This window comes from Notolabrus celidotus, chromosome 7 (assembly GCF_009762535.1).
Source record: "Notolabrus celidotus isolate fNotCel1 chromosome 7, fNotCel1.pri, whole genome shotgun sequence".
Lineage (NCBI taxonomy): Eukaryota > Metazoa > Chordata > Actinopteri > Labriformes > Labridae > Notolabrus > Notolabrus celidotus.
Window position 1 is genome coordinate 38,157,913 of NC_048278.1, and position 20,998 is coordinate 38,178,910.

General features: G+C 41.9%; 1 protein-coding gene across 1 annotated transcript; it reads left to right on the top strand.

The window, feature by feature from the left end:
* Nucleotides 1-141: 141 nt before the first annotated feature.
* Nucleotides 142-19,372, top strand: xpo1a (exportin 1 (CRM1 homolog, yeast) a). Its single transcript, XM_034687439.1, has 24 exons — nucleotides 142-752; nucleotides 3,041-3,173; nucleotides 3,339-3,440; nucleotides 5,981-6,053; nucleotides 6,148-6,209; nucleotides 6,298-6,342; nucleotides 6,433-6,614; nucleotides 9,190-9,238; nucleotides 9,333-9,452; nucleotides 9,529-9,657; nucleotides 11,425-11,583; nucleotides 11,864-12,046; nucleotides 13,185-13,323; nucleotides 13,414-13,595; nucleotides 15,258-15,414; nucleotides 15,575-15,738; nucleotides 15,820-15,954; nucleotides 16,039-16,222; nucleotides 17,610-17,716; nucleotides 17,806-18,000; nucleotides 18,087-18,255; nucleotides 18,762-18,896; nucleotides 18,982-19,141; nucleotides 19,234-19,372. Exons 2-24 carry the CDS (start codon nucleotides 3,048-3,050, stop codon nucleotides 19,355-19,357), a joined length of 3,081 nt encoding a protein of 1,026 aa, XP_034543330.1. The 5' UTR covers nucleotides 142-752; nucleotides 3,041-3,047; the 3' UTR covers nucleotides 19,358-19,372.
* Nucleotides 19,373-20,998: the final 1,626 nt, after the last annotated feature.

The following is a 20,998-nucleotide window of genomic DNA, read 5'->3' on the forward strand; positions in this document are numbered from 1 at the left end:
GTCAACCTGGAGCCCCAGCAGAGGGAGGGAGCTGAGTCAGAGTGACAGCCGCACCCAGCCTATGTCACCGAATGACGTCAGCGGCAGCTCAGCCAATCAGAGGCGGAGTGGGCGGGTACATAGTCCAAATTTTACGCGGCGCGCGATGGGCCGAAGCACCGAGAATGAATATCCCGGTCTCAACCGGTTTGAACCGGTCCGGGTCTGAAGCATGAGCTTAGGGGCAGAGCAGCACTCTCACAGCACGCAGTAAAACCCCTCTGCTGGTTCACAGAGACCACGGACACAGGCTGAAATATAACCCGACTTTAGGGATTATGAGCCGGGACACATCTCTGATTGTGACTCCTGGAACTTCTGCTATTAGCCTAGCTTACGTTAGCAACGCAGAATTATCATTGACTTTCCATTAGCATGCTAAGCTGCTAACAATGCAGTGAGCTGTGATCTCTGAGGATCCAGAGAGAGAAATGTGGAGCTGCTCGAAGACAGGAGACTTCAGACTGAGGGACTCGAAGGACAGGGTTTGATTCTGGGACCATTAGAGAGACCCCTGGAGGGGAGCGGAGAGATCTGTGGGTGTCAAACAGGAAGCTAACGTTAGCATAGCACAGGTTAGCATCGGGGTTTGTGCCATGAGATAATACCCAACAGTTTCTCTAAAGGCGCTGCAGGGACTCAGAATCCGGATCAGACCGACTAGCTGAGAGCTAGACTATACTGGTTTTCAACGAGTGGAGCAGACACACAAGGTAAGCTCGATCCACAGTCACTCACCCAGCGTGGGCTAGCGTTAGCATCCCCCTCAGAGAGGCTGGTTCTTTATCATGGAGCTAACTAACGGTTAATCGACTCTGTGCCGTCGGTTAGGGGGGATAACTACCGGTTAACCGACTCTGTACGGCCGGTTAGGGGGGCTACACTCCTCCATCTGTGGTAACCTGGAGCTCGCAGGTTGAATTGTCCTCAATAGTCTGATTACAGGCTAACAGACGGGCTGTGGCGAGTGCAGCATTTACTCAGCCAGCAGGGGGCGCTGCTTCATACTGGACCAGTTCAGGATCTGTTTCAAAGGGTGTCATAATGTGACCACGAGGACTGCACTGACACATTTTGGACTCAGCTAGAGGAACTCACTGCTGCCAAACCTAAACTGAAACTAACCCTGATTATGACTCCTTAAATCAGCCCTCTGTTGTTATTTACTTTAGTAAACACTGAAGGGTCTTCTTAATGACCTGATTGGTCCTTTACTTTTTAAATTAGTGATCACAGGTGCAGAAAAGAAAGAAGAACATCATGAAAAAGTTCTCAGGGGTTCCCAAAGTGTGGGTCAGGACCCCCTGGCGGGTCGCAAGACACAAATGTGGGGTTGCCTAATTTATTCCAGAATGTTTTTATTTTAATAGATATTGTAAAAGCATAGACACACATAGTAGAACATGTAGTTAAATTCCTGCAAATGAAGAAATATAAATAGGTTTCTATCTTTCTTTGTTGCCAGATAAACAATACTTCTTCCTCCTACCTTCCTCCCTGGATTTGAGTCATTTTTAATTAAAGCAACACTGATTTTTTACTATTATTGGACAACTACAATTCCAGTGTTTATATTTCCAATTGAAACTAGAGCAAAGACAACATCATAAATTGTGACACAAAGAAAAAACGTGCAATGCAAAATAAAATGCACATTTTAAATAAGATCAGGGGTTGATGCAAGATGTACAATGTTTTTATTATTTTTTTAGATAATTTAAATTGTATTTTACCCATTATTGTCAAAAATATCAACCAAAATAGTACAAATTTAGTTAAAACCATGTAAATAAAAAAATTACATTTGTTGTCTGCCTTCCTTTGTTGCCAGATAACTCAAAAATTAAATAAATAAATAATACTCCACCAAGGAGCTTCTTTTGTTTTTAGGAGTGTATTTAAGGAGTACTTTCCTCCCTGGGTTTGAGTAACTTTTGATCATAACAACACATATTTTCACTATTATTGTACGACCACAAGTCTAGAAAGTTTGGATGCTGTGTAAAACGTTGATTAAGTCATAATTTAATTGTTTGAAAGTCCTTTGAATAATATTTCTAATTTAAACTAGAGCAAAGACAACATCATAAATTATGACACAAAGAAAAAATATGCAATGCAATATAAAATGCAAATTTTAAATTAGATCAGGCGTTCCCTCAAGAATGTTTTTATTTTTTTATATCTAAAATTTAAAGTATTTTGCCCATTATTGTAAAAAAATATCTACAAAAAAGTAAAACATTTTAGATAAAACCTTTCAAATAAAAAAAATGTAATTAGTTTTCTGTCTTTCTTTGTTGCCAAATTTCTGTGCAAAGTTAAAAACACAATCAATAAAAACACATTAGTTAAAAAAAGAGTAGATATTGAAAATGCAATAGATAGCAAAAAAAAAAAAGACACAATAAATCAAAGCAAAATAAAATGTTAGGATGTCTGGTGTGTTTTTAGCAAAGATTTAAAACTCTCAATGGTCGAAGACAGAGACTACATGAAGATGAGTTAAATGTCTGTAGAGTATGAATTAACATTTATTCATTTCGAGGGACAGTGGGGGCTGAAAAGCTTGGTTTAAGAAAGTGGATATTAACACAAAATGAAATATTTCAAGCATTTTTCTATTTTAACATGAAATAAAATGGCCTAGAGCTCAAAAATATATATTAAAAACATCTCAAAATAATGAAATATTTAATTAGAGCTTGATTAAATCAACACTTAAACAGAATGAGTATTTTTGGGGTGCCATGTCTTCTTCTGATCTTGGTCCATCAAGTCCAGAGTCAACACTTCATGCTTTATCTACTGATAAGCTTCATGTAGACGCTGACTTCCTGTCTCAGCAGGACGTTGCACCTGCCCACAGCGCCAAAACTTTCACCAGCACCATAATCATCAAAATTGAAACCAATTTTTTTTGCACCTGTGTGTTTATATTTGGTGTTAAAGCATGCTGCTGTGCCTGATGTGTGACTGATTCCTCCTCCTCTCCCCTCAGAAGCTCTATGCCAGCAGAAATGACGATGTTGGCCGATCACCCAGCCAGACAGCTGCTGGACTTCAGTCAAAAGCTTGACATCACCCTGTTGGACAATGTCGTCAACTCCATGTACCACGACATTGGATCCCAGGTGAGGACGGCTGCTTTGAGTATCAGGGGTTAAATATGATGCCAAGCTTAACCATAAAGCTAATAGAGGTGCTTGTGTTATTAACTCAGGGGAAATATACCTGAAGTTGATCTTTAAACTTTAAATTTCATGGCATACAAAGGCTTCTCTGTGTTTCTCTTTCAGCAACGGATGGCCCAGGAAGTCCTCACCAACCTCAAGGACCATCCAGACGCCTGGACCAGGGTGGACACCATCCTGGAGTTCTCCCAGAACATGAAAACTAAAGTACGTACCAGCAGCCTCGGCTGCTTGCTGTCAGTCCGCCAGAGTCGGTGTGATAATGTGAGCTGATGTTTATCACTTCATCTTCATCAGGCTGAGGCTTTCAGAGCTCTGAGCTTTCACTCTGGTTCTCTGTATTCACAGGATTTCCTCCTGCTAATGGGAGCTTACTGTGATTTAAATCTGAGCTGATCTGCAGGAATAGGATTTTTACATATTTGCTGCCTCCTTGATGCGAGCTGTTTGTGGTTGAGGGGGCGTTATTGCTTGTTGATTGTCGTTCAAAGTTTTGGTGGTGCTTTAAATGTTTTGTCTTTCTGTATTAATTCATTTATGACAGCTTGTAGATACTCTTTCAATCAGGGCTGCAACTGGTGATGATTTTCACTTTATAATAATCTGCCCCTTTTTTAATTAAACAGTTAATCCTCTACTCTTAAAAATGTAAAATATGTCTGCAAAATGTTTATTTCTTCCACTTCTTTATTCATCATTCACCTCTTTCACAACTGAGACTACAATGGATTATGAGGGCCTCAGTAATATAAACAGAAAGTTGAGATTTCGGGATAAAAGTCTAAATTGTACGACAAAACAGGCGTAATATAACAAGAATAAAAGTCTCAATGTAACTACAATTGAGGTGTCTAGAATAAAGGCATAATGGCGTAGTGTTCCAAGAATACAGTAATAATCTCATGAGAATACAGGAATAATGCTACTAGAATAAAGACGTAATGTACGAGAATAAATGCGTCATGCTGTTAGAATAAATCCGTATTGTTACAGGAATAAATGTGTAATATTAAGGAAATAAAGGCTTAATGTTACTAGAATAAAGTAAGCTTTCAAGAATTATCTTACAAAATTAAAGGCGTAATGTTATAAGAATAAATCAGTAATACTACAGGAATAAATGCGCAATGTTACGAGACTTAAAGGTGACATATCATGCAAAATTGACTTTTTAATGGTTCTCTACCTGAAATCTGTGTCCCTGTCTACAAACCCCCCGAGAATGAAAAGACTCCATTCTGCCCCTGTTCTGATTTCTCCACCTTTCTGTAAATGTGTGTGAAACCAGCCGTTTCAGACTTCAGTGTTTTTGTTACGTAACAACAATATCCGGTCTGTAACAGGAAGTCAGAGCTCGGAGCTTGTTCAGCCCATAGACTGTATAAAATACAACTCAACCCCTCCTCTGTTTTTCATTCCCTGCACACATGTGTGCTAACAAGGAGCTTAGGAGGGAGGCATGCTAGTTGTAGGCTGTCTTAATAAACACAAAGGTCGGTTTTACTCCCCACGTCTGCAGATTTGAAGATCTAGTGGATGATTTTTATTTATCATGGATAAGTGCTAGCGCTAATTGGCATAGCCACATAGCTACATGTTCATAGCTGTAGCTGTAGCTGTGTACCAAGACACACGTCGACATGCTGACAAATAAAACAACAAGAAACACTAAATCTGTGACCAATGGTTCAGAAAGGTCCTGCTGCAGGCGCCTCTCCGTCAGGATCAGATTCAGAGGGTTGAAGTAACGCGGGTCTCTGAGCAGCCGTGTATATTCAGCCAACATGTAAACATTAGATCAACGTGCTGGAGAGCCGAGGCCACACCCACTTCCTGAGGGGGCGTGGTCAGAGAGAAAACAGAGTGTTCTGAGGAGGACTGAAGAAGAGGGTTTTTCAGGCAGACCAGAATCTGATTTCAAAGTGTTTTTTTGAGCATAAACTTTAAAGACATGTTTTGGGGACCTCTTAGACCAATATATGTTGATGAAAAAAGCGTGATATGTCCCCTTTAATGTGCAGTGTTACGAGAATAAAGGAATAATTTTAGTAGCATAAATGCGCAATTTTACGCGAAAAAAAGGAATAATGTTATAAGAATAAATCTGGAATGCTACAGGAATAAATTCACAATGTTAGTAGAATAAAGGAATAATCTTAGGAGAATAAATGTGCAATGTTATCAGGAAAAATGGCGTAATGTTTCAAGAACACAGTCGAAATGTAACGAGAATAAAGCTGTTATGTTAAGAACATAATGGAATAATGTTAGTAGAAAAATATAGTGTAATTTTACAAAAAAAATTTTTGAATTTAATGAGAATAAAGGCTTAATGTTTCAGGAATAAGTGTGTAATGTTAGGAGAGCACAGACGTACAGTCTGGCTGATGTTGTGATTTCCTCGTATATGAAGTCAAAGCCTTGATAAGATAAGATCCTCCTTTATTCGTCCCACAACGGGGAAATTCATGGAGTTACAGCAGCAAACAAGAAGGTGTACAGAACAAGAATTTAACAAGAATATAAATAGAAAAGAAATGTCCATTAGAGACGACAGCTTGGACATAATCCTCCTGTCAGCCACCACCTCCACAGGGTCCAGGACTGAGCTGGCCTTCTTCAGTATAATAGTAATACAGATCAGTCTGTGTTTGTTGCTCCTTGGTCACTCATTTAGACGTGACCTTGATTGTTCAGTAAAAGTATTTGACATGTGTCTCTAATGTGTCTCTCTTCCTCCTCCTCAGTATTACGCGCTGCAGATTCTGGAGACAGTCATCAAAACACGCTGGAAGATTCTCCCCAGAAATCAGTGTGAAGGTCGGTTCAGACGACTCTGAAGACGCTCTTCATCTCAGACGTGTTGTTCTGGAAACTCTTCATCCTCCAATAAAACATTTTGATTTTGTTTCAGGGATCAAGAAATATGTCGTCGGTTTGATCATTAAGACGTCTTCTGATCCTGCAAACATGGAGGTGAGGCTGAATCATCTGAAGACACTGCCCTTTAAATAAACTCTGCAGAGCTCTGTATCGATCTCACTTCTCTTATCTTCTTTCACAGAAGGAGGGAGTGTACATCTCCAAACTCAACATGATCCTCGTACAGGTAGATACACGTCTGAAAACATGATCACAGTCAAACCTGATGTGATGATGATTAAGTCGCTGAGCTCTCCCTCTCTGGTCTGGTTTTTAGATCCTGAAGCAGGAGTGGCCCAAACACTGGCCCACCTTCATCAGCGACATCGTGGGAGCGAGTCGGACGAGCGAGAGCCTCTGTCAGAACAACATGATCATCCTCAAGCTGCTCAGCGAGGAGGTGTTCGACTTCTCCAGCGGACAGATGACCCAGGTCAAGGCCAAGCACCTCAAAGACAGGTACGACTAAAGGAGGAGGTCCCTCTGAAGAAATCCAGACTGTCACAGTTTGTGTTCATCATACCAACATGTCCGTATCATAGACTGTAGAGATAATGGACGTAGTCTCTGGGATGTCACCCATCTGTTTCTGAGCCATACTGGAAATGTTGAACTCAACATAACTTCTGTCGAGCGAGTGTGACGTAAAGAGGCGGGGCTTTGAGCCTCCTCGCTAACAGCTACAGTGTTCCCGCCTGTCAATCAAGTCAGCTGAGCCTCTCATAAAGGGAAACTCGTAATCTTAATATCTTCGAAATTACCGTGTTATGAATAATTTCGATTCTCACAGCCAGAAGTTGACGCTTTTTTCCTCTTTTTTTAAAGTGATATTTTGGGGCTTTTGTGCCTTTTATGATAAAACAGCTGAAGAGAGACAGGAAATGTGGGGAGCAGAGAGGAGGGAGGACATACTGGACATGGTCGCGGCCGGGAGTCCAACCGGCGTTCAATCAATCAATCAATCAATCAATCAATCAATCTTTATTTGTATAGCGCCAAATCACAACAAACGTTATCTCAAGACGCTTTTACAAACATAGGAGGTCTAGACCACTCTATGTCAAATTATGAACAGAGACCCAACACCAAGACAGGATAAGACTCAGTCTGACCCCACCTTAATCCACCATGAGCATTGCACATCGCAGTATTTAGCTAGTTACAGTGGTGAGGAAAAACTTCCTTTAACAGGCAGAAACCTCCAGCAGGACCAGACTCATGTCAGACAGCCATCATGCCTGAGACTGAGTTGGGTCTGGAAAGACAGATAGAGGGGAGTAAAAGAGAGAGAGGTGATAGTGATGAGACGAGTCGTAGAAGCTGTTGCCGCTGGAGTCCAGCACGTCCGTATCAGCTGGAGTCCAGCACGTCCGCAGCAGGAGGACGTCTACGGCAGCTCAGAGGAATCTACGAGACAAGGGAGCTCAGGGACTCCAGAAAGGTCTATGGTTAGTAACTTTAATGGGACAGGCAGAGTTAAAGTAAGTGATGAAGGGGTTGGGGGGAAGGGGGTGAGCTAGGATCCCAGTGTGTCAGTGTGCCAGTTCCCCCGGCAGTCTAGGCCTATAGTAGCATGACAAAAGCTGGTCCAAGCCTGATCCAGCTCTAACTATAAGCTTTATCAGAAAGGAAAGTTTTAAGTCTACTCTTAAAAGTAGAGAGGGTGTCTGCCTCCCGGACCCTGACTGGTAGATGATTCCAAAGGAGAGGGGCCTCGTTCTCTGCTACAAGGACTATAGCCTCTGTATGTGGGGCGCTTAGACCGCTAGGCCACGACACTACAGTTGTGCGGGGGCACTTCCGCTTCCCTGAAGGCTGATTTATACTTCTGCATCGAATCGACGGTGTAGCCTACATCGGAGGTCTGTGTAGCTCCCGTACCTACACAAAGGCCTACACCAAGCAGCAACCTCCAATCTCCAAAGATGAAGCCCAAACGGAAGTGTTATAAACTGGACCAGAAACACCGGAAACCACATAGACATGAATGGGAAGAAGCCGATCTTTGCAGCATTAATAAACATGTTTACAGCCTGGTTCAAAAAACGGCTTGGCCCTACAAAGCTAATCTCTCTATCAGCACACACTGTACGGGGGGGGGGATTTATTTCTAACGTGACGGTTCAGAAGATATTAAGATTATGAGTTTTTGCCCAAATAAGGACATGACTGACGTGACTCCCGGTTGGGAACACATAGCTGTTGGCTAAGAGGCTCAAACTCCGCCCCTTTACGCCACACTCTGCCTGGTTGAGTTCCGCATTTCCAATATGGCTGCCGCCGTCGATTGTCTTCAAAACAGCTCTCAGGAACAGACGGGTGACGTCACGGATACTACGTCCATATTTTATACAGACGATGGCCTACGCATATCTGACGTGTCCCTCCTCCACAATGTAACTACCCGTAGAATCAACGCGGACCGCAAGCTCTGTGATTGGTCCGCTCGGCGCATTGTATTTCCCGCACATCGTCCGTGTGTTTCATCTCCTCCTCTCTCTTCTTCATGTAATCATGTCTGTATGATAAACAGCAACATGTATCAGCTGTAGATTAACAGAACACGCTCTGAATCTCTGTGGAAAAGGAAACAGAGATCGTAGCGACCGGCTATCAGAGAGACCACACTGCCCTCAAGAGTTTCGCTGGAGTATTGCTGCACGACACGGACATATCGACGCACAAGTACGTGGAGCTCATGTCCGCGTCAGCCCCTGCTGCGTAGGGGAGACGCAGGAGTATAAATCAGCCTTAAGGGAAGCCTTAAGTGCCGTGAGACAACTGTCATAAGCTGATGAGAAGCGCTCCCAGATCAATAAACGCCCTCATTGACACGACCCTTAAGTCTCTGATAAAGCGATGTTGCTCTCTCAGGAGGGTCCAGTCCACAAGAGGACAGATTGAATGACTCTGTTTGTGTTTGCCCCCATCATTCCTCCTCTCCTGCTGACACAACCCTCACACTGTAGATGGACTGATTTAACCTCCTCCTCCAGACAAAGTTTGTCATGAAATCTCTTCCTCTGTGTTTCAGCATGTGTAACGAGTTCTCCCAGATCTTCCAGCTGTGTCAGTTTGTGATGGTAAGATGATGAGGTTGACTTCTTTTAAGCGTTTCAGCGTCTGTATTTCTGTCCATGATTAACCACCACATCTCTCTCTCCATCTTCTGTGCAGGAAAACTCCCAGAATGCACCTCTGGTTCACGCCACACTGGAGACTCTCCTCCGCTTCCTGAACTGGATTCCTTTAGGCTACATCTTTGAGACCAAGCTCATCAGCACGCTGGTCTACAAGGTAACGCGGCGTCTGATCTCAAACGTTAACGTGTCTCTGCAGAACAAACGTAAACAAACGTCTTCCCGTCCTTCAGTTCCTGAACGTTCCCATGTTCCGCAACGTGACGCTCAAGTGTCTGACGGAGATCGCCGGAGTGAGCGTCAACCAGTACGAGGAGCAGTTCGTCAACCTGTTTACCCTCACCATGTGCCAGCTCAAACAGGTACACACACACACACACACACACACACACACACACACACACACACACACACACACACACACACACACACACACACACTCTGCTGTGTGAGCTTTCAGAGAGCAAACAGAGAGTTTCGTTTTCAGAGATTCGGTGTGACCTTTACTCACGGTGAGGTGACGGAGCAGCTGAAGGCGTGGCTGATCACAGCTGCGACACGCCGTCATGTTTACTTTACTGACTGACATGTCACGGCTCAGCCTGAGGTGGAGATAAGACTGACAGCAGTTTAGAGGAGTTGTTGTTTCTGAGTGTAAACAGACGGACGTTTGTTTCCCTGTGTGTGTTTGATCTGTTGGTCAGTTTAGTTTGACAGGAAGTGTTTTTAAAGAATCAGAGAGAGAGAATAAAAGAGAGAGATTTCTCAAATCCCAAGCCCTTGTGGATCAACCTGCTGACCTCGTTAGCTCTCAGAAGATGATTCATAATCGACCGTCAATTTAACACGCTTTGAAATACTTCAGATCCTGATAAGTGTGAAAGTGAATGTTGTCTTTTCGGGGACGATATTTATATTTTAAAATAATTGTTTATAGGCATTGAAACCTCTCACGGTCTACTTCAGTGTTTTTGTTACTTCCAATTCCATATGTTTTTTTATTGTAAGTAGCAGTAATGGTATTTAATTATTTAATAGTGCATATTTTATTATTACTATTATTATGCAATATTTAAAATAGTATTTTATTATTCTTATTGTTCCTATATGTAATAATATTTCATTATTTAATATTGTTTATTTATTACCTAACTATTTAAAACTGCATATTTGATTGTTCTAATAATCATTTTGATGTATTTATTTAATACATGTATTTATTTCAATATTAAATTTTTTTTTTATTATTATTAGTTACTGTATGAAGTATTTAATTATTTGATATTGCATATTTATTACTTAATTATTTAAAATTGCATATTTCATTATTAATATTTTGATTTATTTAATTTTTTTTAATTTAAAAATTGCATATAATGATATTTTTAGTCATAGTAATTGAATGTAATTATTTAATATTGCCTTTTTTATTATAACAATATTTAAAATAGTATATTTTATTATTCTTATTGTTACTATATATAATATTATTTCATTATTTGATATTGCATATTTATTTAAAACTGCATGTTTTCTTATTATTTTATGTTTTTATTTAACTTTTTTTTTTTTTTTTTAACTTTGTTTTGAGTTTTCACAAAACCAAAAAAATAGTGACAATTTTTACTTACTTACTTACCAGCTATGTAATATAGAAAGTGAAATAGATATTTAAAATTAAATTAAAGTTATAAGAATATAAATAAAAATCGGCACGTGACTTTAAAAAATACATATAAAATAGAAATACATAGACGATTGAAAAAAAGCTTGATCATAAAATGCAATTAAAGGTCATCAATGTTCTTTGTTCCCTCGTGACCCCTGAGGTCATCATGAGGTTTATTAAAGACAGCTTCAGTTAATCTACAGCATGAGTACATGAAACACAGAGACCTGTTCAGACCGGTGGGCTGACTCTCTGCAGACCAGCTGACTGAAGCATGTCGGGGTTCCTCTGTCTCAGATGAAACAGTGATCCTGGGTGGTCTCATGCCTCGCTGCTTCAACCCTCTTCATGTTCAGAGTTGAAACTAAACATGTAAAGGATGTAATTAAGGCCGAGCGTTCAGGACACGCTGAAGTCTGTAAATAAATAAAGCTGAGCTTGTTTTGTCGTCCGGGTCTAGATGCTGCCTTTGAACACCAACATCAGACTGGCCTACTCCAACGGGAAGGACGACGAGCAGAACTTCATCCAGAACCTGAGCCTGTTCCTCTGCACCTTCCTCAAAGAGCACGGCCAGCTCATCGAGAAGAGGCCCAACCTGCGGGAGACCCTCATGGAGGTGAGGAGGTCCACAGGGTCCCAAACCTGGACCAGATTTATTACAGAGATCTAAACATGATATTATGTTCCCCTCAGCCGGTCTTTTTAATCATTTCCACCTCTGCTGCTGATGAAAGAACCCTCCCCCTCCCCCTCTCCCTCAGCTCCTCCGGCCTCTCCTTCCTTCTCATGTGGCGCGCTGATTACACCTTCACAGTGACACACAGGTGGAGGCCATTAGAGCGTCCGCCTGTCCGTCTGTCCGCCTGTTAGTGAGCTTTGTGTCTGTGTCTCCTCAGGCTCTGCACTTCATGCTGCTGGTGTCGGAGGTGGAGGAGACGGAGATCTTTAAGATCTGTCTGGAGTACTGGAACCACCTGGCAGCAGAGCTCTACAGAGAGAGTCCTTTCTCCACCTCCAGCACCCCGCTGCTGTCTGACGTCCCCCCACGCAGACACCTCTACCTGCCCGTGCTCTCACAGGTACGCCTGCTGAACGAGATACACACTTAATAACAATCAGAGGATCAGAGGGCTGAAACCTCAACTCTCAACTCATCTTTATTTATAGAACATTTATATTTATAACACCTTTCATACATTCAAGCATGCAGCTCAAAGTGCTTCATGAAATAACAGAGAGAGACAGAAAATAACAGCAACAGGTAAAATAATAAAAGACTAAACCAAGATAAAGGATGGTAATAGGAAATACTTAAGAATACAATATTTATTTTTTAAATAAAATGAAATAATTCTACTTAATTGTTATTTTTTAGTTTTAAGTAAAATCAGAAAAATATGGTCAGATTAATAAAATAAAAATTAATAATCATAACAAAAAAATCAATGAACTAAGATCAGATAAATAACAGTAAATAAATAAATACAATAAAATCCTCACAATTAGATACATAACAGAAAAAAATAAAATACAAAATAACAGAAATAATATAAATAAAATAAGATAAATATACAACAGAATAAATAATTAAAATACAAAATAATAATAAATTAAAATCAATCATTATAATAAAATCTATAAAGTAATATCAGATAAATAACACACACAAAAAAAATTACATAACAAAGATGATAAATCAATTTTAAAAAAATCATTCCAATAAGATCAGAGAAAAACTCAAATAAAATATGAAATAATAAAACAAATTATTATAAAATCCATAAAATAAAAACATTATTAGAATATATACAAAAAAACAAGAAATCAATAAAACCAAATTATTACAATAAAATAAATAAATAATATCAGATAAATTCCAGAAAAATTCTACATGAACAAATAAATGAATGGTAAATAAATGTAATCAAATGTTAAAACAATGTTAATAACAGCAGTTAAGGTTATAATACAGCCCAATGCTAAATATAAATGACTCCAAGTTAAAGCCAGATTAAAAAGTTCAGTCTTTAGTTTCTTTTAAAAACAGAGAGCTCGCTGTTTCTACGTCCAGAGGTCAGAGTTCAGAGTTCAGGGAATAAAAACAGAAAGCTCTCTGGCTGTGTAACTTCATGCTTCAGATCAGGAGGTTAGTCAGTTCACTCAGAGGCTGACACAGAACCTCACACCCTCCTCCTCTTCCTCCTCTTCTTCTGGTAGGTGCGTTTGCTGATGGTGAGTCGCATGGCCAAACCAGAGGAGGTTCTGGTGGTGGAGAACGATCAGGGCGAGGTGGTCCGGGAGTTCATGAAGGACACGGACGCCATCAACCTTTACAAGAACATGAGAGAGACTCTGGGTACGTTAGTGTGACCGCCTGATTCACACTTTAACATTTCTACTTTTATAGTTTATCTTTACAATGTCCCTTTCTCCTGTTTGTCTTCAGTCTACCTGACCCATCTGGACTACGCCGACACCGAACGCATCATGACGGAGAAGCTCCACAACCAGGTGAACGGCACCGAGTGGTCGTGGAGGAACCTCAACATGCTCTGCTGGGCCATCGGATCCATCAGCGGGGCGATGCACGAGGAGGACGAGAAGAGGTTCCTGGTCACCGTCATCAAGGTGGGTCACGAACGCCAGAGGGTGTAATGACATCATCACGCAGGTTCAGTCTAGAGATGTGAAGTTATTCGGTGTAGTACCAGGAACTAAATGGTTCCTGTGGCTCATTGTTGGCCATGTTTGTATGCAGTCCTGAAATCCTGTGAAGGTTATGCAAATCAGGCAAGAGACGTATGGAGAAGCAATAAAAGGAAGTGCACTACACCTCCAGACCAGTAGAGGGCAGTAACAGAGAGACCACAGTTAGCCTGTTAGCATGAGGGAGATTACTCTTGTGCTGTTTTTGATCGAGCTTTATTGCAAAACTTAGAAAGAGACGAACTCTAGAGGACCTGGTCTGCAGGCTACACTCTGTGTCAGAAGTCCTCCGGGACCATGATCTGACTCAATTTGAGCTTTGCTACAGTAAACCGGTTTGTTTCTGAGCGGCGTTTTCCCCTCTGATGGGACCGACGCTAGAGACACTGGGACACATAATTATTTACATCCTCTGATTCTCTACAGAACTCCACAGATCATGATTACCTTTAAGTTTAAACAAACAGTCGTGTGAAAAGGTGAGGAATCTTTGCCAGAGCTAAATGTGAAAGTCCAGAGTTCACCAGTCATGTAGACTTTGTTGGAGTCCCCAAGCGTACGTCAGTCTTTAGCCCCGCCTCCTCTCAGCTTATGTAACGATGACATCTTGAACAGTTTAAGAAGTATGAGTGAACTTAGAGAGCTTAGTCCATGCAGAGAGTGGTTTTAACTTCTGGGTCTTAGCCCTAAGCCTTCCTGACGTGCACCTCTTCAAAAGAGTATCTAAAGTTGCTTTTCAACTAGGAACTTTTGGTGCCAGGTACCAAATAGTTCCTGTGGCCCATTGTTGTCTGAATCAAGGCCTGAAGTCCTGTGAAGATGATGCAAATCAGGCAGGAGACGTATGGAGAAGCAATAAAAGAAACTGCACTACAACTCCAGACCAGTAGAGGGCAGTAAGAGAGAGGCCACAGTTAGCATGAGGGAGGTTACTCTTGAGCTGTTTTTGATCGTGCTTTATTACAAAACTTGGAAGAAGACCAGCTCTAGAGACAACAGGGATTCAAAACATCTGAAACACTCGACTTAAAGCAAGAAGACAGATTTAAAAGCCGGTGTTCCAGTTTAAATTGCGACCCTGTTAACTGGAGACTCTCAGCCGGATGCATCCCTCATAAACGTCTTTAGACCATCATTAAATATCTGATGAGGATATTTTGAAATCTTAATAAAAACTAAACTAGTTTGCATTCCCAGGAACTCCCTCTGTGTTTCAACAGCTGTGTAAACTCCACAAACACTGACACGTTCAGCTGAAGGTCTCCAGTTTACAGGGTCACTTTTAAAACCGGAACACCGGGAGCTGATAGAGATGCATTCACACTATCAGGCTCAGAGAAGAGCGATGTTCAGGAGTTATTAAACCAAGTGAATCACAGGTGTGTGTGATGTTATTGTGAACACTGAGGGAACATTCAGCCCCCAAAAGTGACTGGACCTCTTGGGGGCTGGGCCTGCAATGCTGGACGTTTCAGGAACTAAATTTCAACCCTTGTTCCTGCTGTTTTAAGTTCCTCCAAAGGTTCCTGTGGTTGAAAAGCACCTTCAGTCTGAAGTTAAACCGTTGACGTGTTGTGTTCTCAGGATCTGCTCGGCTTGTGTGAGCAGAAAAGAGGGAAAGACAACAAAGCCATCATCGCCTCAAACATCATGTACATCGTGGGTCAGTATCCCCGGTTCCTCCGCGCTCACTGGAAGTTCCTGAAGACGGTGGTCAACAAGCTGTTTGAGTTCATGCACGGTGAGGACACGCTCGATGGGGTCTCAAACGCACCTTTCTTTATTTGATGGTTCAGAGACGTAAAGATGAAGAGTCCGGTGTTTCCTTTAAGATTAACACGTGAATATTCTGTCAGTGAGTGAGGCTCATCGTGACATCTCGAGGTTCTTCTTTGACGCAGAGACCCATGACGGCGTGCAGGACATGGCGTGTGACACCTTCATCAAGATCGCCCAGAAGTGCCGGCGTCATTTCGTGCAGGTGCAGGTGGGCGAGGTGATGCCCTTCATCGACGAGATCCTCAACAACATCAACACCATCATCTGCGACCTGCAGCCTCAGCAGGTGGGTCCCCGTGCCCGGGTTCATTATTCTGACATGCTTTCCCTGAAGGTCTGAGTCGAGCCCTGATCCGTGTCTCTGCAGGTTCACACGTTCTACGAGGCCGTCGGGTACATGATCGGGGCGCAGACGGACCAGGCGGTCCAGGAGCTCCTCATAGAGAAGTACATGCTGCTGCCCAACCAGGTGTGGGACAGCATCATCCAGCAGGCCACCAAGGTGAGGACTCTGATAGAGCAGACACACATGTATGGAAGGAGTTTGATTTGATTCCTCTGCTGACTTGTCCTCTCTCTGCCGCAGAACGTGGACATCCTGAAGGACGCGGAGACGGTGCGTCAGCTCGGCAGCATCCTGAAGACGAACGTCAGAGCCTGCAAAGCCGTCGGTCATCCCTTCGTCGTGCAGCTGGGACGGATCTACCTGGACATGCTGAACGTCTACAAGTGCCTGAGTGAAAACATCTCCTCGGCCGTCCAGAGCAACGGTTAGTGATTAAGAGTTCCGGGGGTCTTTTAGCTCTAGAGGACCTGGTCTGCAGGCTACACTCTGTGTCAGAAGTCCTCAGGGACCATGATCTGACTCAATTTGAGCTTTGCTACATTAAACCGGTTTGTCTCTGAGCGGCGTTTTCCCCTTTGATGGGACTGACGCTGGAGACACTGGGACACATATTTATTTAAATCCTCTGATTCTCTGCAGAACTCTACAAATCATGTTTATTTCAAGTTTAAACAAACAGTCGTGTGAAAAAGTGAGAAATCCTTTCGACCGCCGGCTGAAGTCCTGGGTAGATTGTGCAAATCAGGCCAGTGATGAAAAAAAGTAAATCCACTACACCACCAGACCTGTAGAGGGCAGTAAAACGAAGAGGAATGCCATTCATCACAGATGGAAAAAACAATGACGGAATGGTTTAGGAAAAAATTGAAGAAAAAAAAAATTTGAAATTTTTATTTTATTTTTTATTTTTTTTGGAAAATAAAAATTTGACAAATATATTATTTGAAAAAAAAAAACTTTGAAAAAAAAAATTTTATTTTTTTTTTTTTTTTTTTTTTTTAAATAAAAATTTGACCCCAAAAAAATGGAAAACAAAATTTGAAAAAAAAAATTGGACGAAGAAAAAATAACTAAAAATTTGACCCGGAGCCTGTCGAAAAAGTTAATTTTCCTCAAATTTGAAATTGTGCTCCAAAAGCAGAAAATCATGAAAAAAAAAGTGAAAATTTTGTGCCTGCGGTTAAAAACATGGAAAAAGCAATGAATGAATCAACACCAGTAGAGGGCAGTAACACAAAGAGGAATGCCATTCATCACAGATGACACCATAGAAGCAGACGGACAGGCAGGTATCATTATGAGCAACACAACAGTTAGCCTGTTAGCATGAAGAGACTCAGCTGGTCTGTTTTAGATGGTGCTATATTTCATCACGGATGGATTCACTGAATCAACACGTGAGAGGAGATAAGCGCGAGTAGCAAAGACGTTTCAACACGGCTTTAAAATCCTTTTGAACTCAAAAAGCCGTGATCGCAGAGATCGACCGGTGTTTTGGTTTAAACGGCGACCCTGCTAACTGGAGACTCTCAGCCGGATGCATCCCTCATAAACGTCTTTAGACCATCATTAAATATCTGATGAGGATATTTTGAAATCTTAATAAAAACTAAACTAGTTTGCATTCCCAGGAACTCCCTCTGTGTTTCAACAGCTGTGTGAACTCCACCATCCCCCCTAGCAGGGGCTTTTTAGGGGGGGAGATTATCTACCCCTCAACTAAATCTAGACCCTGGGTCCACCGGTGGAAACGCATGTAGTTCAGGGGTAAAGTTCCTCCACCTGAAGACTATCTGTGATGATTCCTGCAGGTGAGATGGTGACGAAGCAGCCTCTGATCAGGAGCATGAGGACGGTGAAGAGAGAGACCCTGAAGCTGATCTCAGGCTGGGTCAGCCGCTCCAACGACCCTCAGATGGTAAGACTCTCTGATGTTTCCTCTGCTGAGTCAGCGAACAGGAAACTCCTCAATCATGACATCACAGCCACTCCATGTTATTTTTCCAGGTGGGAGAGAACTTCGTGCCCCCCCTGCTGGAGGCCGTCCTCATCGACTACCAGAGGAACGTCCCGGCCGCCCGAGAGCCCGAGGTCCTCAGCACGATGGCGACCATCGTCAACAAGCTGGGAGTCCACATCACGGGGGAGATCCCCAAGATCTTCGACGCAGTCTTTGAGTGCACTTTGAACATGATCAACAAGGTCAGTCTAAGTCCACGAGTCACACGTTCATCAGAGGGAGACCATCATCCAGATCTAACCCCTCTCATGTGTCCCCGTGTCTTCAGGACTTTGAGGAATTCCCCGAACACAGAACTCATTTCTTCTACCTCCTACAAGCCGCCACCTCCCAGTGCTTCCCGGCCTTCCTGTCCATCGCCCCGGCTCAGTTCAAGCTGATCCTGGACTCCATCATCTGGGCCTTCAAGCACACCATGAGGAACGTGGCCGACACAGGTAAGATCCGGTCCCGTCTTCCAAACAGGACTCAGTCTGATCTCATCTTAATCCACCATGAGCAGAGCACTACTCAGGGACTCCAGAAAGGTCTATGGTTAGTAACTTTAATGGGACAGGAAGAGTTAAAGTGAGAGACAGGCAGAGAGAGGAGAGAGAGGGAAAGACAGGATCCCAGTGTGTCAGTCTAAGCCTATAGCAGCATAACTAAGACCTGGTCCAAGCCTGATCCAGCTCTAACTATAAGCTTTATCAAAAAGGAAAGTTTGAAGCCTACTCTTAAAAGTAGAGAGGGGGTCTGCCTCCCGGACCCTGACTGGTAGATGAGTCCAAAGGAGAGGAAAGGTTCTACCTCCCATACTACTTTTAGAGACTTCAGGTACGATGCTCAGGCCTGCATGTTGGGAGCTCTATGATCTCTGTTTAAATACTGTCGTGAGTTTCAGAGTCTCTCTCCTAACGAGTGTCTCCTGCTCTCCTAACGAGTGTCTCCTGGTCTCCTGCAGGTCTTCAGATCCTCTACACCCTCCTGCAGAACGTGTCTGGAGAGGAAGCAGCAGCACAGAGCTTCTACCAGACGTACTTCTGTGACGTCCTGCAGCACATCTTCTCCGTGGTCACGGACACCTCACACACTGCAGGTACGTGATCACTCGCCTGCTTCCCTTTGTTCCCCTTTGTTCCCCTTTGTTTGTTTTGGTCTCACCCTCTGCTCTCCGTCTGCAGGTCTGACCATGCACGCCACCATCCTGGCCTACATGTTCAACCTGGTGGAGGAGGGGAAGGTGAGCATCGCTCTGAACGCCGCCAGCTCAGCGAGCAACCAGGCGCACGTCCAGGAGTACATCGCCAACCTGCTGAAGACGGCCTTCCCTCACCTGCAGGAGTAAGTAGACCTCAGAGCTCCAGGTGGACCACAAAGGGAGGGAGGGGGTGTGGTCTCGTGTGTTTGATGCTAACGTAACGTCTCGTCCTCAGCGCCCAGGTGAAGGTGTTTGTAACGGGTCTGTTCAGCCTGAATCAGGACATCCCCGCCTTCAAGGAGCACCTGAGGGACTTCCTCGTGCAGATCAAGGTGAGAGAGAGGAGGTCCTCACGTTAGCACACACCACCGGTTCAGTCATGATGTCATCAGGACTCATACTTCACCTTGTTGACCCTGCAGCTAGCTTTAGAGTTAGCTGTCACCTCACAGCGTTCTGTCAGTGTCGCACTCGCTCTAGTCAGCACTCGTGTTTCCACAGGGAGCGCCGAGGCTCCGTCCCAGATACACGCCGAGGCTATTTTTAATAAGTCCTGCAGCGAGCTCACATCAAGCTGAGCAGAGAAGATCGACAGGAACACGTTCTGCTACATTTCAAAATAAAACACCACAAAGAGACTCCTGACTGTTCATCAGATTGATAAGATAAAGTCCATAGACTGAAAGAAACAATTTAAAATGTATGAATAAAAACATTTTAACAATAAAAAGAACTAAAATCAAGTATTTTTAAAATGAGAAAAATACATATAGATAATACAAAGTATAGATAAATTGAATAGATCAATAAACTTTAAAGAAATAATTAATAAATGATAATAAATCACAAATAATAATGAATTAATTAATAGTTTTAAAGAATGCACATAGATAGTGAGACCGTTAAGATCAATATACTTCAATTAAAAAATGATAAATACTAATATTTAAAAAAATACACAAATTGAAAAACAAAGATAAAAATAATTAAAAATGAAATAGATCAATAAACTTTAGATAAATAAATAATAATAATTAATCACAAACAATATTAATGAATTAATATTTTTAAAGAATGCACATAGATAATATCAATTAATAATATAATGATATAGATCTATAAAAGTTAAATAAATTCATTTATAATAAAAAAATATATTTTAAGATAATCTCTCAAAAAATAAATAAATAAGAATATTTGAAAATTCTACAAAAATTAAAGTACATAAAGATGATTGAAAAATAAAAATTAAATAGATAAATAAACTTTAAATAAATTAATAAAGAGATAATAATTAAAACAACATGATAGTTAGCTGTTCATTTTGTCTGTAGTTGATTAGAATGTATTTTTTAATGTTCAAAATATTTTAACCTGCAAAAATGATAAATCAGTAATGTAGTGTACTCGGCACGATACGGTACAAGCTCAAAGTCTTAGAATAAAATCCTAACCATCATAAAATCAGCCTCAGAAGTCTCTGTGAGAGTTGATGTTAGTGTGTTCTGAGAGTTGATGTTAGTGTGTTCTCTGAGAGTTGATGTTAGTGTGTTCTCTGAGAGTTGATGTTAGTGTGTTCTCTGTGAGTTGATGTTAGTGTGTTCTCTGAGAGTTGATGTTAGTGTGTTCTCTGAGAGTTGATGTCAGTGTGTTCTCTGAGAGTTGATGTTAGTGTGTTCTCTGAGAGTTGATGTCAGTGTGTTCTCTGAGAGTTGATGTTAGTGTGTTCTCTGAGAGTTGATGTTGGTGTGTTCTCTGAGAGTTGATGTCAGTGTGTTCTCTGAGAGTTGATGTCAGTGTGTTCTCTGTGAGTTGATGTTAGTGTGTTCTCTGAGAGTTGATGTTAGTGTGTTCTCTGAGAGTTGATGTCAGTGTGTTCTCTGAGAGTTGATGTCAGTGTGTTCTCTGTGAGTTGATGTTAGTGTGTTCTCTGAGAGTTGATGTTAGTGTGTTCTCTGAGAGTTGATGTTAGTGTGTTCTCTGAGAGTTGATGTCAGTGT

Bases quoted from the DNA above. Each gene is read 5' to 3' on its own strand.
- xpo1a (XM_034687439.1), top strand. From the start codon at position 3,048: ATGCCAGCAGAAATGACGATGTTGGCCGATCACCCAGCCAGACAGCTG. The intron at 6,343-6,432 runs GTAGATACACGT...TCTGGTTTTTAG, and splicing joins TCAACATGATCCTCGTACAG to ATCCTGAAGCAGGAGTGGCC. The intron at 15,415-15,574 runs GTGAGGACACGC...TCTTTGACGCAG, and splicing joins GCTGTTTGAGTTCATGCACG to AGACCCATGACGGCGTGCAG.